The 16,244-nt window shown below is 34.1% G+C and overlaps 1 protein-coding gene across 1 annotated transcript in view; it reads left to right on the forward strand.

The window, feature by feature from the left end:
- Rpi (Ribose-5-phosphate isomerase) overlaps positions 1-16,244 on the forward strand; it is a 59,410-nt gene that overhangs the window by 14,554 nt on the left and 28,612 nt on the right. Inside the window, exons 3-4 of the mRNA XM_090368728.1 lie at positions 1,954-2,009; positions 13,301-13,360. Of these exons, the coding sequence (XP_090224854.1) occupies positions 1,954-2,009; positions 13,301-13,360 (116 nt within the window). The remainder of the gene's footprint in view (positions 1-1,953; positions 2,010-13,300; positions 13,361-16,244) is intronic.

Here is a 16,244-nt window from a genome sequence, read left to right on the forward strand (position 1 = left end):
TAACAAAGTACTTATCTTGTGAAGGCTGAAGAGAAAAAGAATGCTTGGGAAGAAATGTTTTAGTGATCATCTCCACACAATTCCTGCTAATGAAAATTTAATCAGAAATGGGATGGGCAGAATAGACAGTTTTATGAAAAATCAAATTTAAATTGGAAAATTAAAAATAACCTAATGCAGAAATGACCTGGATGTTTCAAAAATAACCAACAGCAGGGATGATGCCACTGAAGTTTCTTGTAGAAAAACTAAGATTTTGGAGAAGAAAACAGTTGGTGCTGGCCTCAAAGCAGATGATGCTGGCAGTATTCACTGAAAGATTCAATAAAAGTGCAAAACATTTTTCTTTAAGGAAGTAGGAAGTTCACTGAAAAACTTGTTTAAACTTAAGACACAAGTAATGAGCACATTCAGAGGAGGTCACTGTATTGGTGAGTTGGTTGTCTGCTTTTTTGAAATTATGGCCATGAAGTATGCACACTACATATACACTACAAGTGGGCACAGAATGAAAGACCCATGCACATGTTGAAATGATTTTGTTTCTTCTGCTAGTACTTGGGGAACTTCATAGGGCAAAAAAGAAAAAAATATTCCTATATGAGAAAAGAGGAAATGAGTACAAGAAAACAAAGGAAAGCCTAGATAAATTATTTGTATGAGGTGAGAAATGGCAGCTGAGGTTTAATGCTGGAAAATCTGGTGCTACATCTGGATAATAGTAATCTTAAAATAACAGATATGACTGGTTGGAAGTTTCATGATGGTTTTATGTCACTTGGAAACCCTGAGAAATATAATATAATGGGGATTTTCTGGGACTGCCAGTGAACTATCATGATATTTATAATAATGATATAGAAGAGGAATGATTCTGCATGTTGAATAGCACACTAAATTCAAAACAGTCAATAATTAACTGGGAAAAGATGTTGGGGTGGGGTATAAAATTATACAAGTCTGACATGTAGTTCTCTGAGCAGCGCAGCCAGGCTGCTTGGATAGCTTATAGGATTCTGTCAGTGATATACAGAAACTTTTCCAGGAGGAGCAAAGTCCTAATTATCTCATTGTATAAAAAAACAATAGGTTGTATATGGATTTGGAAGCCTCATTTTAGGGAGCATGTAGATCTGTTGGAGTAGGTGCAGAGAAGAACATGAAGGTTGGTCAGGTTTTGAAAAAGTTATTTTTACCAAGCAAGACTTGGTTCTGTAAATTGCAGTTATTAGAAACTAGTTATCTATGTAATGATCTAATTGAAGAGTTTAAGGCTTTAAATGGGTTAAAGAAACTAGCTAGTTACATCCTTACTCCTTGAATGACACAAACAGGAACATATATTTGACTTTTAAATGGATGGTTGCAGAACAGATATATGGCAGTTAGTCTTCAATCAGAAACTAATTGATTGCTGAAATGAACATCTGTCTAGTGTTGTTGAAGTGTTTAGTTTGAATAAATTTAAATAAGGATTAGACAGATTACTAGAAGGAATGGATGAACAAAGTGGTAATTTTTTTCTCCCCTTCCTAATGCTGTATACATTTTGTTTCATCATGCTAATAGTAAATTATGCTGTATTAAAATTTCCATTGGTGGATAGCAATGGAAAGGCTGACTAGTCTTTCTGAATATCTGAACTTATCCTCTTGATTTCTCAACAGTTAAGTAACTAATTGGCTACCCTTCAATAAAGAATGAATGAGTTTTTAGTAGATGGTTTGGAAGCCTCATTACAATTTTAAACCTAGAAAAAGTCAAATTATGATATTTAATTAATATAATTTAATTAAGCCCAAATGCAGCCTGAGCTTGAATTTTATCAGTTTTTTCTTGTTGTTCTTGGGCCATTCTCAGGTATGTGCAGACCTCTAATTTGAAAGGCTTATGTGTAAACTTTTAACAATGGAGTTCAGAGTTTTGTGTAAAATAATATTCTCAATATTTTAGCTGCTAGAATTAAAGATGAGGGCTTGAATATCGTCTGCATTCCCACTTCATTTCAGGTAACTTTTATATGTATTAATATTTTTACACTTACTTGGCAGAGAAATTAACTTATTTGTGCATACACTGTACAGCACATTGTAAAGGTGTTTTTAATTGATTTTAGTATCTGTTTTTTTTTTTTTTTTTTTTTTAAACCACAGTCATAAACTTTTTTTATAGCTTTCTTATCTACACACATTGTTAAATTACTGCAAAAATACAAGACATAACTGTAAAAGTACTCCAAATTTATATAGACTTCAGTTTGAAAAAGTGGGATTCAAATAAGCTTAGAGCAGATGCAGCCACTCCCTGGCTTACGTAATACTCAACTTACAGAAATTTGACTTTATGTAAGTTTTTGCCGGCCGGTGTAAACTTTAAAAAAATCATGGAAATATGTTTTGCATCCCGTAGGAATAAATGGAGGTAACGTGAAAATATCGTAATGTGAACCCAATAACACATTGCTTTTTTTTTGGTAATACATTCCAAGACCGTGGAAGTTCAAATTTTTGCTATATAACTAAGCTATTTATCTCTCTAAAAGGTCATTTTTATAATGGAAATTGCACTACATTTTCATCATTATCATATGTTTCATTATAAGGATCAATTTTGAACACCTTTGTGATATTTGTCTAAAACTCATTTCTGGAGGTCACTACCATAAAACAATAAAAATAATTTGCACTTTCCTGTTTAACGGGCTTTTCTGTTAGCGCAATCTATTATGAATTGGTAGTAAACTCGATCTTATTGCATTTGCAGTAAAACTGATAACTATAATTGTGTGGGTTTTTACATTACAGTATTATGGAGAAATGAGTTCCCCTTCACTGAAATCTTCAATCATATAAAAAAAACATGAATAAATTTTCAGAATCTTCTCTTCATTCCTATTTACTTATTACAATGGTAAAGGGACCAGCGGAAAGTGCAATGTGCTGGCAGTGCTAGGAAACAAAACAAAATTGAATTAGAAATGAAGATGATTAATTAAGAATTACAAAGCAGGACAAAGTTTGTCATCTATTGCACGGAATTAGCTCTCGCTGCTTCAACAGTGAATACTATTTTAAGGGACAGTGCGCGTATAAAAGAACATGTTAAAGGATCAGCACATTTAAGATCAACAGTAATCACAAAACAGCATTTAGGTGCTATATTGAAGATGGAAAAGCTATTAATAATATGAATCGAAAATCAGAAGCAATTGCCTCTGAGTCCAGTGGCCATTCAAGCAAAAGCAAGAAGTATTTATGAAGATATTAAGGATAAGTACGGCAAACCCCAGACCAAGTTCATGGCAAGCAGTGGGTGGTTTAATAGGTTCAAGCATTGTTGCTGGTTTCCAAAACATTAAAGTCACTAGTGCCGATTCTGCAGCTGCAGAGAAATTGTGATGTGTTGAAAAATACCCCTTCTAAATCTCCACAGCCCTCAACTTCCGCAGCAGTGTGCTTATCAGCGGGAGAGTTAGTTCTGGCAACGGTGCTCGAAAGGTAAAACTTGCTGACGTTATGCCTGTCTCGTCTCTTTTTATAATTTTGAAATTTTTGTAATTTTTCCTGCACATCTGATAAAAAAAAAAATTGAATAAATAATTCTATTTACATGTTCATCAAACATTTCGTTTTTGCTTCAATCAAATTTGCAAGTGCTGCATAAGCATTTAGGGAAATTCCAACTTGCATAGAGTTCTGAGGAACTCAACCGTTACATAAGTCAGGGAGTGGCTGTATATAATTTGCTAACTTTGATCAGAACTGTGCCAATAGCACTTATTGTTATTGATTATAATTATAACATCATATTTTGTCACAACTGCTATGAGATTATCTTGCATTATATTATAAAGGAATCGTTAAACAGTATTATCAGTGTTGTAAGTACAAAATGTGCAGTGAGCACTTCAGAAATTTAGCTTTTAGATTGCTGTCATTATATACTTTTTGATTGTACTTCTTTTGTGTTAAGACTTGTTTAGTTAACTTGATAAATGCTACAAGGAGAATTTAAATATTATAAAATGAACCATTCAAGCCATACTAATAAATTTTTAACATAGGTTAAAATTTTATTAGTAAGACAGTAATGTTTTATGTAATTTCACTCTCCCTCCACAGAGGGAGAGTGAAATTACTTAAAACATAGAGATGAGGGCTCTATGAACATTCATAGTGTCATACTATGAATGTTCATAGAGTTATGAACAGAATTGGCTTCAGTGATGGAAACTGTAGTAGGATGCTTATTGCTCAGTTTTTCATCATCCAAATCTGCTATACGCACTGTGTGAATAGGTTGCTATTTGATAGTTACTTGTACACCCGTTGTTTTTTAACAAGTAATATAACAGTGGATGCTGTTTGATAGTGCAATTCAGTCTTTCTGGACTTTAGCATTAGCAAGGGCATATGATGCAAGAAAGCAAGCTTATATAGCATCAGCCAAAAAAACACACACACCCTTCCCATTTCATCCATCCACTCGCTCCAAATGTTTGTCTAGTTCTGCCTTGAATCTGTTTAAGCTATTAACTTCTACAACGACAGATGGAAGTTTTGTTCCAGCAATCAACCACCTGCTGGCTAAAGGCAAACTTCTGCACATCTATCCTACAACTGTCTTTCCTCAATTTGAATTTATGCCCTCTCAGGCGATTTATTATAAGTAAGAGGAAGAATCCCATCAGCATTGAGCATGCTCAAGCCATTCAAGGCTTTATACACCTCAATTAGATCACCTCGCAGGTGCCTAGTCTCCAGACACTGTAATTTGCAAAACTTAAGACTTTCTTCATAAGAGCAACCCTTTGTTCCATTCACTGATCTTGTTGCCCTTCTCTGTACTTGTTCCAACAGCTCTACATCCTTCTTAAAATGAGGCCTCCAGACCTGTATACAGTACTCAAGGTGTGGCCTGACCATTGCCTTATACAAGGAAGATAATCACCTCCTTATCCCTGCTAGAAAATGGGCTACACTTGCAGACCATCTGCACTGCTCAGAAAACTTCATATCTGCCTATACAATTACCCCCATGTCCTTTACACTCTCTACCACTGTCAGTGTAGTACCACACAGTTGATACATTACTCTGGGGTTGCTGCTTCCCATATGCAGTACTTTACATTTGTCAATATTAAATTTCAGTTTCCACCTCTCAGCCCACTGCTCAACTTTTCTAGATTCTGTTGTAGCAGCGTACTGTCATTAGTGTCATTAACAACCCTGCCAACCTTCGTATCATCTGTAAACTTGGGCATTAAACCTGATATACCATCGTCAGTATCATTAATGAATACAGAAAACAACAAGGGACCCAACACTGAACCCTGGGGACTACACTAATAACATTAGTTCATAAAGAGTAGTGTCCATTGATTACCACCCTCTGTCTTCTCCCACTCAACCATTCCTTTATCCATAGCAGTAATTTGCCTCCAGTGCCACTGCTCCAATTTGTGCAGCAGTCTTCCATGTGCAACAGTATCAAAAGCCTTTCTAAGATCCAAATATATGATATCAAAATTATTCTTTGCATCCAGTTCCTTTGTGACTACATCATAGAATCCAATAAAATTGGTCAGACAAGACTTCCCCTTAACAAACCCATGCTGAGTCCAAGTTATAACTGAAGTCTTATGTAGATGATCCTGCAATGCTTCTTTAACCAGTGCCTCCATTAATTTCCCTGGAACAGAGGTTAAACTAATAGGTCTGTAATTACCTGTATCTCCCTTTGTGGATTGGGGTCACATTTGCTCATCTCCAGTCTGTGGGTACTGCCCCCGAATCCAAGGAAGGTCTCATAATTATGGCTAAGGGTTTGGCTTACTTACTTTGCTGCCTCCTTTAATATAACTGGATAGATTCCATCCACCTGTGGTACCTTTCTTATGTTTGTCTTTGATTTCTCCTCCACTTTACTCTTAGCTATTACATGATTATCTAGCTTAATGCCGGAGTTTAATACAGCTCTGGCATTCCCCTCCCTGAATAACTCATGTGTGAATGTAGATGCAAAATATTCATTTAGTTTGTTAGTACCTGAGCAGGATCATCAACAGTTGAACCATCGATATCAAGTGGACCAATCTGATTCATCCCCTTTCTTCTAGAGTTTACATAAGTGAAGAACTCTTTGCTGTTTTTCTTTGCATCTTTTGCCAAAGATTTCTTGTAATTTGCCTTGGCACCCTTTAGTCAAATATGTAGAAAATATTTATTTTGTATTCCAGTAGCCTTATATTTCTTATGCTGAATTTTGCTAAGGACAGAATAGGCATTTTTTTTTTTTTTTTTTTATATCTTTATGTGGCATGATTTTTTTTCACTTTTTTTTAATGTTTATTTGGCCTATGTGTATTGTCTTCTATTTCCCACATCTTTGGATACTGCAGTCTATCTTTCTACAACAGTTTGTTCTTTTTTTTTTTTTTTTTTATCATAAGGCTGATAAAAGTCCATTCACCATTTTTTTCTCTGTGCTGTTCTATTTCCTGTTAGATCTCTAGTCCTAGCTACAAGTAAGGCATTATTTTATTCTAATGCTTGCTTGACACCAGTTCACTTTACTTTTGGACTGCCTCTAGGGGCCTATTACCATTCATTTTTGTTTAACTTTGAATCAGTTGTGTGTGTGGTCAGTTTGACTCCAACAATATTTCAGCAATTTGGGTTTGCTGAAATACATGTTTTAATGCAGCTGAAACTGCTAACGGCTGTTTTTGAAAATGTTTTCTTTGAATTCTTTGCAGAAAATTATAAAATTATGCAGAAAATATTTAACAGAAGTTTCTGTTAATTATTGCACAATTAGGAAAAATTCATGATTAAATTAAACTTAGTTATGCACATGTGACATGACATATGTCATGTTCAGTTATTGATAGGATTTTCTTTACTGTCATGTGCTTTCCTCCAGTTGGTAATGCTTTCTGTCTTTGTGACATTGTTGAATAATCTGGAATCAAACTGACACATGCTTCACATATTGTGCAGTGAGTGCTCCAGTTATTGGCATGCTGGGATCTAATCAAAGCATTCACTGAAGTGTCATTCTTAGATTTTAATTTGCTCCCTGACAGGTCTAAAGAGGCTTAATTTTCAAAAATTAATTAAAAATATATGTTTTTAATATAGAACATGGATTTTTCACAGTTCAAAAAAGATTAAAAATACAGGTAGCATCAAAAAATTAACAATTTTCAATTTTTTTTTTTGCCGATTTTCAAACTTTCCCATGCACACAGAAATTTAAAGTTTTTGTGTGCTTGACTGAGAATTAAAATCTCCCTTTGCCCATCTTTTCTAAACTCATACCAGTGTTACACATTTGATTGAGTATTATTTACTCCAAATATCTTTTTTTTTTTTTTTTTTTTTTTTTTGTTATTTCCTCATTTGTAAATGTGATCTTGCCATTGTTTACAGCTATTAGTTTCATTAAATTAAATTTCTATTAGTTTCATTAATTTTCTTTAAACTCATTTCAGTGAAATCAATATTAATCAATTCCTTTGTTTCTTACCTAGTTCTCATCTGTATAGGATAAAATATTCAGTTTGAGCTGGTAAGCTAAAATTTTTTTCAAGTGTTTAAGGTATTAGCCATGAGGCAAAATTAGCTGTATGGATAGCTAATTTTGTACTAATTTCTCGATAATTTCTGTTATCAGTGAATTTAACTAGCTTCCCACATCTCCTGCTTTACTTATTCTGTTAGTTATTGCCATGTATACTCTTCGATCTTCATTAAAGATTATTCATAGATAGACAAAATTTCTAACTTGTTTACAATTTTTATTTAATATATTTTTATTGCAATCAGCAAAGTTTTAGTTCAGCACTGAATTTTCCTTGTTCCCTTCCTAACTTTCATTACTTTTTGTTTTTGTACAACTCATTCTACTAAATTGCCTACGACCATTGTAATTTATTCACAGATTCTTGAAGATTGTGTAAGTTGTTATTTAATGATATTTTATATCTGTATTTATTAATGATATTGATTAAGGCATATTAGGTTTAATGTCCTAGTTTGCAGATGACACAAAGGTTGGCAGTGTGGTAAATGATAGTAAACATGATTTGCTACTACCACAAGATCTAGGAAAATTAGGCAGATGCCCTGCTTCATAATTCTTTGCCCTGCTTTGTAATTCTTAATTAATCATCTTCATTTTTAAATCAATTTTGTTTTGTTTCCTAGCACTGCCAGCCAGCACTTGCACTTTCTGTTGGTCCCCTTCCCTTCAATCATTTCATAAAGAGATGATTTTGAAAATTTATTTATGATTTTTATACGATTGAAGATTTCAGAGAAGGGGAACTCATTTTGCCATAACACTGTAACGTAAAAACCCACACAATTCCAGTTATCAGCATTATCACAACTGCAATAAGATAGTGTTTACTACCTGTTTATAATAGATTGCACTAACAGAAAAGCCCAATAAACAGGAAAGTGCAAATTGTTTTATGGTAGTGACCTCCAGAAATGTGCTTTAGAAATAAGCCACAAAGGCATTCAAAATTGATTCTTATAATGGAACATATGATAACGATGAAAGTATAGTGCAATTTCCATTATAAAAATGACCTTTTAAAGAGATAAATAGCTTAGTTATACAGCCAGGCCTCACATAACGAGAGTTCGATTAACGCGTTTTTCAGTTACCGCCATTTGAAAAAATTATACCACTTTTCACTTTAAACGATGCAAATTTCCAGGTAATGCGATCTTTTTTTTTTTTTATGTGATAATTAAAAAAGATTTGAATCGCTCGTTAAGCTTACTGCACGTCAGACGGGCAATAAACAAACTGTTGCCTGCTGCCCACCTCAGTGTGTTCCATCAACCATCGGAAGAAGATGTGTTACTTGTTTGTCTCCCACTAATGAAGCCAATGCAGACTTTCATGAGGCGCCTCCGTAGCCAGGTGGGGAGGAGCAGCAGTGCACAGCACACGCTTCTTGATAAGACCGGGGTTCGAGCCCGTCACCACCAAATACGGAGGATGCGGAAAGGTCAGGAAATGACCACCGCATATCCCGGAGCAATATGGCCTTAGTTGCTAATGCTCCTAAAAACCAAATAACAACAACAACAACAGACTTTCATTTTAAAGTTCTAATTTTTAAATGAGGCAGATGAAAATGTTACCACAAAGGAGATAACGGTAAAAGAACTAGATGAAATCTTTCGTATTGCAGAGAACCTCAAACCTTTTATTTGAGGTTCTCTGCGATATTTGTTTCGCCAGGGCCTAGAGAAGATTGTTGTCTTCTATTGGAAATTGATTGATGAAAAGAGAAAGTCAACATTGTTCAGATATTTCTGTAACAAATTTTCTTCATTGTGTATTTTATGTCAGAGGTTCCCAAACTTTCTCGGTTCACAGCGCCCTTAGTGTCTCGGTAATTTTTCTGCAGTGCACCTAGACCAAAAGAAATACCTAACAGTTCTGTTTATTAAGTCGATAGGTCCAAACAACTTGATAAGAAATGTTGAAACTGTGAACTACCTTGAACTAGTAGTTCGCGCTGTGTCCGAGAGATGTAGAGTATTGCTGTGTTTCCCTCAAATTTAAAATATTCCGCAGTTTGGGAACCGCTGTTTTATGCAATAAACATTTAATTCCATAATTATTTTCATTATCTTTTACATGGTATACAGTTAAAAAGTTATTTAAAAGGTATTTTAAAAGTTTATATTTGATTAATGTTTCCGATTTGCGTGATGCACTCGCGGGACGAATTAATCGCGTTAATTGAAGTCAGCCTGTATGGTGAAAATTTCAACTTCCGAGGTCTTGGAACGAATTATCAAAAACCAATGTGTTATTGGGTTCACACTATGATATTTTCACAATACCTCCATTTATTCCTACAGGATGCAAAATATGTTTCCACAATTTTTTTTTTTTTTTTTTTTTTTTAGTGTGCATTGGCCGGCAAAAACTTACGTAAAGTCAAATTTCCGTAAGTCAAGTTATAACTATCGGAAACTTAATTTTTATGGTAGTAATAACTTAATATTTTAATATTTATTATTTAATTTAAATTATATTATAATTTATTTAATATTTCATTATTAATATTTTTATAATAGTAGTGAATTAAATCGTAATAACTGAACAAACATCTTACCTTACAAATTGTGATACTTATATGTCAGATAATGTACGTTCAATTAATTTTCTTCATCGCTACTAAGCACAATCTCTTCTGCAGTACCTAGATTTCGTGTACCTTCTGCTCCCTTTAAAAGTCACGAACTGCACGCTTCGAAGCCACAATTTTTTTATGGTCTCAAACAAGCACAAGTTCAATAGCACAGAACCTAACACAGGGATCTCCCAACAAAATACAGTGGATCTCCGCTTTAAAGATATAAAGCACAAATTTAACTTTATTACCTTACCAATTAACAAAGTTAAATGATACGTGAAAATCGGAAGAATATTTTCCAATTAACAAAATAAAAATAAATTTATGCTTATTGTGCATAGCTTAATTAATACATACTGTAATATGTACATACTAATTTATTTCTGTTCATTGACTTTTTTTTTTTTGTTGTAAAATTTAAAACAGTAAAAATGATAAGCAATTAAAACAAAGAACACGGCACACACAAGTGAGATACAGAGTAATGAGTTTCTAAAAATTTATTTATGTTTTTTATGATTGAATATTTCATGGAGGGGGAAACACATTTCGCCACAGTAATGTGAAAACCAACAGAATTCTGGCTAACGGTACTATAGCAAATGCAAGAAGATAGTTTACTACCCATTTATAATTGATTACACTAACAGAAAAGCCCAATAAACCGGAAACTGCAAATTGTTTTTATTTTTTTATGGTATTGACCTCCCAGAAATGTGTTAGAAAAATATCACAAAGGCAATAACGACTAGCGAGTCAACAGCAAGGATTCACATAAAGGAATGGACATGTTGAAAATTACATCTAACATAATAGCAGGGTTTTCTCAGCACAAGCTCAATAACAGCATGTTATGCGAGATTTCCCACAATTATAAAACTGTGTTAGAGCGAAAAAGTGTTATATAAGTACCGTGTTGTGCAAGGATTTCCGCAATTTATCAATTGTGTTAGAGTGAAACTGTGTTGTAGAAGTACCACCATGTTATACGGGGTTTGCCTGTATTACTTGAGTTGGGGAGTGCCTGTATAACTTAACAGAAAAAAAAAAAAAAAAATATATATATATATATATATATATATGAAATATAAGAAAAAAAAGTATAAAAAAACAACAAAACAGACCGAAATTATGTACCAGGTACATAATGAGTTCCTGCTGCTCTACTCTGAGAGTGATAGTGTCGATTGTCGTTCCATTATATGTAGTATTTACTAAAGTATTGGACTTAATATCTAAATTGAAGATATCTTTCATGAATTTACAAAGCTTCTTTACAGCCTCAGAATTTAATTGTAGATTGAAATTGCAGCGAGAACTATAGTTATATGATCCATTGGCTCTTCCAATAATTTTGCACCTTCAATGGAATACGGCATCAAATTCTTGTTTATGAAATTTTGAATTATATCTAATGACAGCCCTGGAGTGATGTATATGGCAACGATGAAAATAGATTTCCCTGTTGAATTTGCATAAACATCCACAAATATCTCTAATTTCATCTGATACCACTGTTGCATTACTGCTATTATGTTTGCAAAGATATGTGGTGTACTGATGATAGTTGAACCTTCACGTTGATATATTGCAACACCACCACTACCAACATCCGACCTTTTAAATTGAGTCACATATTGAAATGGTTTCAGTAATATATGTTCATCATTATCCAACCACATTTCACTTAATATCAATATTTTTTTTGATTGCTGTAAGATTGTGTCCATTTCAATATCTCTAACATGGGCCCATAAACTTTGTGCATTCGTTGACGATATAGATATACAACTTTGTATGAAATCTTGCAGTTCATCCTGTAGAGACGGTAGCTTGTTATTTTTCAGGTGATCTAGTTCAGCATGAAGTTCTATATTACTAGTATCTTTGCCATGGTGAAATGTGAAATCATCATGGGGATTTGTAATATATAAACCTTGCAATGAGGTCATTTGAGATATTGCCACATGTACAATTGCTGTTGATGATCTTTTTCATAATTATTTATTATTGTGTATATCTACGTGTTAATTTCGTATTGTTCTTGAATGGAATCTTAGTTGATTGTTTTATAATAGGTATGGATTGACTAGGTAAATGTTTATCTTTCACATATTGTTTATAACGAGATTGAAGGTTATGTCCATTTTGATTCCGGAAATTTCATCCATACTCATTTAACTGTTTCATTGTCCTCAAATTCGGAATATACTAAAGTGCCAATTGCTCTAGTGTTTCTAGAACAAGTTTTCTAGAAGCACTAGAGGTGACGCAGTGTTGACTCACCATTTGCTTATTTGGTTTTTACTCATGTTGTATGTAAGAAATAAATTGAATATAGCAAGATGTGTAAAAACCAAATCCATCTAGAAGTATTGTGTAGGCGTAGTTTAAAGAATAGCTTTGCACAAAGCAGCAGAAGGCTAAAACTTAAATGAATATTAAATGTAATTTTAAAATAAAAGTTTCAGTGGATGAAAAAAGGTTTTGGACTACAAATTATAATTATTAATCTAACTTTTCTCTATCTCAGAACATTGTGATTCTTCACATATTTCCTTCTTTCTGCGTTTAGATATGTAGGCAATTATTCCTCTAATTGTTAATTTTTCAATTTATATGATTATACAACTTTAATTGTCAGCTTAATATATTGTAGCTACATCACTTGGTCTACCATCTGTTAATTTTGATCTGCATTCTTTTTATCACCGCTTTGTTCAATACTTTTTATTTATCTATGAACTGTTATGTTTATTTTTGTATATTTTATGATTTATTATGGTAAAGTCCTATTATTCCAACCACATTTCTTTTTTCCAATGCTAACTTTATGTTCTCAGGATTTTACCTCAGATTTTTTTATTCTACAAACAGAGAACCAGTAGAATAGTTCTAAGACAACCATTACTTATACAATATACTAATGTTTTATGACATGTATATGCTGCATATAGCAGGCACTCATATTACTAAAGATTTATTAATATTGATGTGTGTGTGTGATACTTATTCAGTTAAATGCATTTTTTTTAATGCACCTATTTTATATTTATTTTAAGGAGGACACTTAATATACATCACAATTTTGAGTCTTCTTAGTAGGTTATTATTCTTTATTCATTTTAGTCTCGGATTTTGGTACGAGATTATAAACTTAAGCTTGGAGATCTTGAAGAATATCCAAAAGTAAGTATTTTTTAAAATCAGTAAGATTTTGTCCAGCTTTTTTTTTTTTTTTTTTTCTTTTCTGAAGTTGAATTCTTATTAGTTATATTTGTTAGAACAGATTCCATTAAGAATGTCATTTTCTACAATCTGCATTTAATGTATGAGGTGTGGCAATGAAGTTCTCAGACTGATGCAATAAAAAGAATACAAGTTGGAGCTGAAAAATGTTTTTATTTTTATTCAAAGTTATCACCACCTGATTGAATGCACTTATTATGCTCTTCTAAAGGTTTGAGAAGAGTCAGTGAAGCTGTCAAAAAAGATCATGTTCAGTTTGGCAGTTACATTTTTCTTTATATCCTTTACATCCTGAAATATCTTTCCTTGGAAGAGAGCTTTCACCTTTGGAAAGAGGAAAAAGTTTGGTGGTGCCAGATCAGGAGAGTAGGGTAGGGTGGATGGTTGTTCTATACTGTGCTGCATTTCTTCAGAACTGTCTTCACAACAAGTGCAGAATGGATGTGCAAACACTGTTGTGTAACAAGAACCAGCTGAAGCAACTGTATGTAGAATGCAGCATTGACATAACTCTCACTCTCACTCACTCACTCACTCACTCACTCCTTGTAAATCGCACTCTTTTTCAAAAAACATGATCAGCATGGTCTTGGGGAATTTAGGATTGTCTTGACAAGTTGGGATGAAATCATTACATGGCGATACTCTTTGTTGCTTCTGCTCATCCATGAGGCTGTGCAGCAGCACAAATTTTGTACAGACCTTCCTTTCCCCTAAATTTTCAAACAGAATTTGATGAATTATTTCTTTATTCATATCCAACTCGTCAGCCATCGTTCCGAGGGTCAAATGACAATCTCTTGTCATAGTTTCCTGAATTTTTGCAACTCTGTCCTCATTTCGAGAGGTTGATGGATGGATGGATGCCCACTTTGTGTCATTGCGAACATCCTCATGTCTATCTTTGAACTGCTTATACCATTCAGACATGCTGGTACTATTTAAAGTATTACCATAAACAGTTTTTAACATTTTGTATGTTTGTGTTGCAGATTTTCCCAGTTTAAAGCAAAATTTGATATTTGTTTATTGCTACTGATGAAACTGGTTGTTACTTGCAGTCTCTCAGCCTACTGGACAATATCTGTACTGCCATGTGTTTTAGGAATTTTGAACTACAACATATAACTTCTGTTTATTTTCAAATTCATCGAATGTGACCACAACAGCACCAGTCCGGGAATGTTATTGCCACACCTCATATGTGATATGTTTTGTGCCCCAGTCATTATGAATTACCGTGTTTGAAAGGTAGACAAGGTGATGATAATTTGTCACTAAACAACTTTTTTTTTGTGTGTTTTCAGAAGCTGACCAGCTATATTGTTTTGCTCATTAAAGTTGCATTTTTTTTTTTGCCTTTCAGACAATTTTTTTTTAAACCACAAAGTCCAGAGGTGCTCAAAGTATATCCTACAGGCCTGATCTGATCTTCTACAACTATGGCTATCATATCATAAGCATAATTAGTTTTGGTTTTAAAATTCTATTCTTTGCAAATGATGTTGGAATCCCAAAGATATTCACTTTGGGATTCCATCATTAGGCCAGAATAAAACTGAACTGGCTTCTCAATGATAAACTTCTCCTGTATGCCAACTGTGTTGTTGGAGAGGTTCAATGTTGAGAAGTCAATTTAGTTTTATTTTGACCTGACAGCGGAATTGCAAAGTGAATTTTAAAACAAAGTGAGATAGTCACTTAGTTTACTGAACTGTATTAGGCAGTGTTGTATGTGTATTTTGAACATTTAACTCATGATTAACTGATTATATAAACAAACATGGTATAAATGTTACTATTATTTAATTTTGAGTTAGCATTAACAATACTAAGAATATTTTAGAAACTTTTGAGAACAGAAAAGGCTGCATCTGAACTATTGCCTTACAGACCATCCTATTTATATTATTCACAAATTACCTATTCATATTGCAATGGTACTTTTTTTTTTTTTTTTTTTTTTACTTACCACATAAGAACAATTATTACTTCTCTGGGGGGGCCACCCACTGTTACAACTCTTCATAAAATTGACGTGTATACACTTACGCTACTGGTATTGTGCTACCACCATATGACACACTGGCACCCGTTTGTTGAGGATGTGGGATTTGCTAACCCAACAGTAGGATTCACAGCTCTATACCTTTGGTGAGATGCTTCTTACATCTAATGGGGCTACCCCTTGCCCTGCAAGCTTTTTACTCTTTCCCCAGATTGGGAAAGGGTAAAGTTGGAATACCTCTGGGTTGGGCACCCCAACTCAGCGGTATTCCCAACTCTTCTTACCCTCTCCACCTTTCTCAACTGGAGGATGCCTTTTTTTCTCGTCCCCCCCCTTTTCATACCCACATTAACTCCCTCTTAAACTGCTTCCCATACTTTCACTTATATTTTATTTTAAGCTGTCTATTTTCCCTTGGACTGGGTGGGCTTCCTAGCCCAGGGAGATCCAACTCTTCACTCCCTCTCTTCCTCTCTCAGCAGGAGGATGCCTTCTTTTCATGTTTCCCTGCTTCCTTCCCACTTTTGCTCTTCCTCCTCTTAAGCTATCTCCCTTACTCTCACACTTTATTTTTTTTAATATATATGGACACCCCTAGAAAGCTTAGGTGACTCTGGGGGTTGCCTGGCCAGAGTTCCTATCTTCCTCTACTGCCTAGCCTGCTTCCGTGGGGTGAATGATGGGCCTGCAGGGGCCTGCAGCTAAACGGCCAGAAGAACAACACAACCCAATGCTACACTACACAAATCCTATGCTTACACATACACATTCTGGTCCTTATAGCGAACTACATGCATCACAGAGTTACTATGCAGA

Source organism: Mastigoproctus giganteus, chromosome 2, assembly GCF_048544385.1.
Source record: "Mastigoproctus giganteus isolate SK-2022 chromosome 2, ASM4854438v1, whole genome shotgun sequence".
Classification (NCBI taxonomy): Eukaryota; Metazoa; Arthropoda; class Arachnida; order Uropygi; family Thelyphonidae; genus Mastigoproctus; species Mastigoproctus giganteus.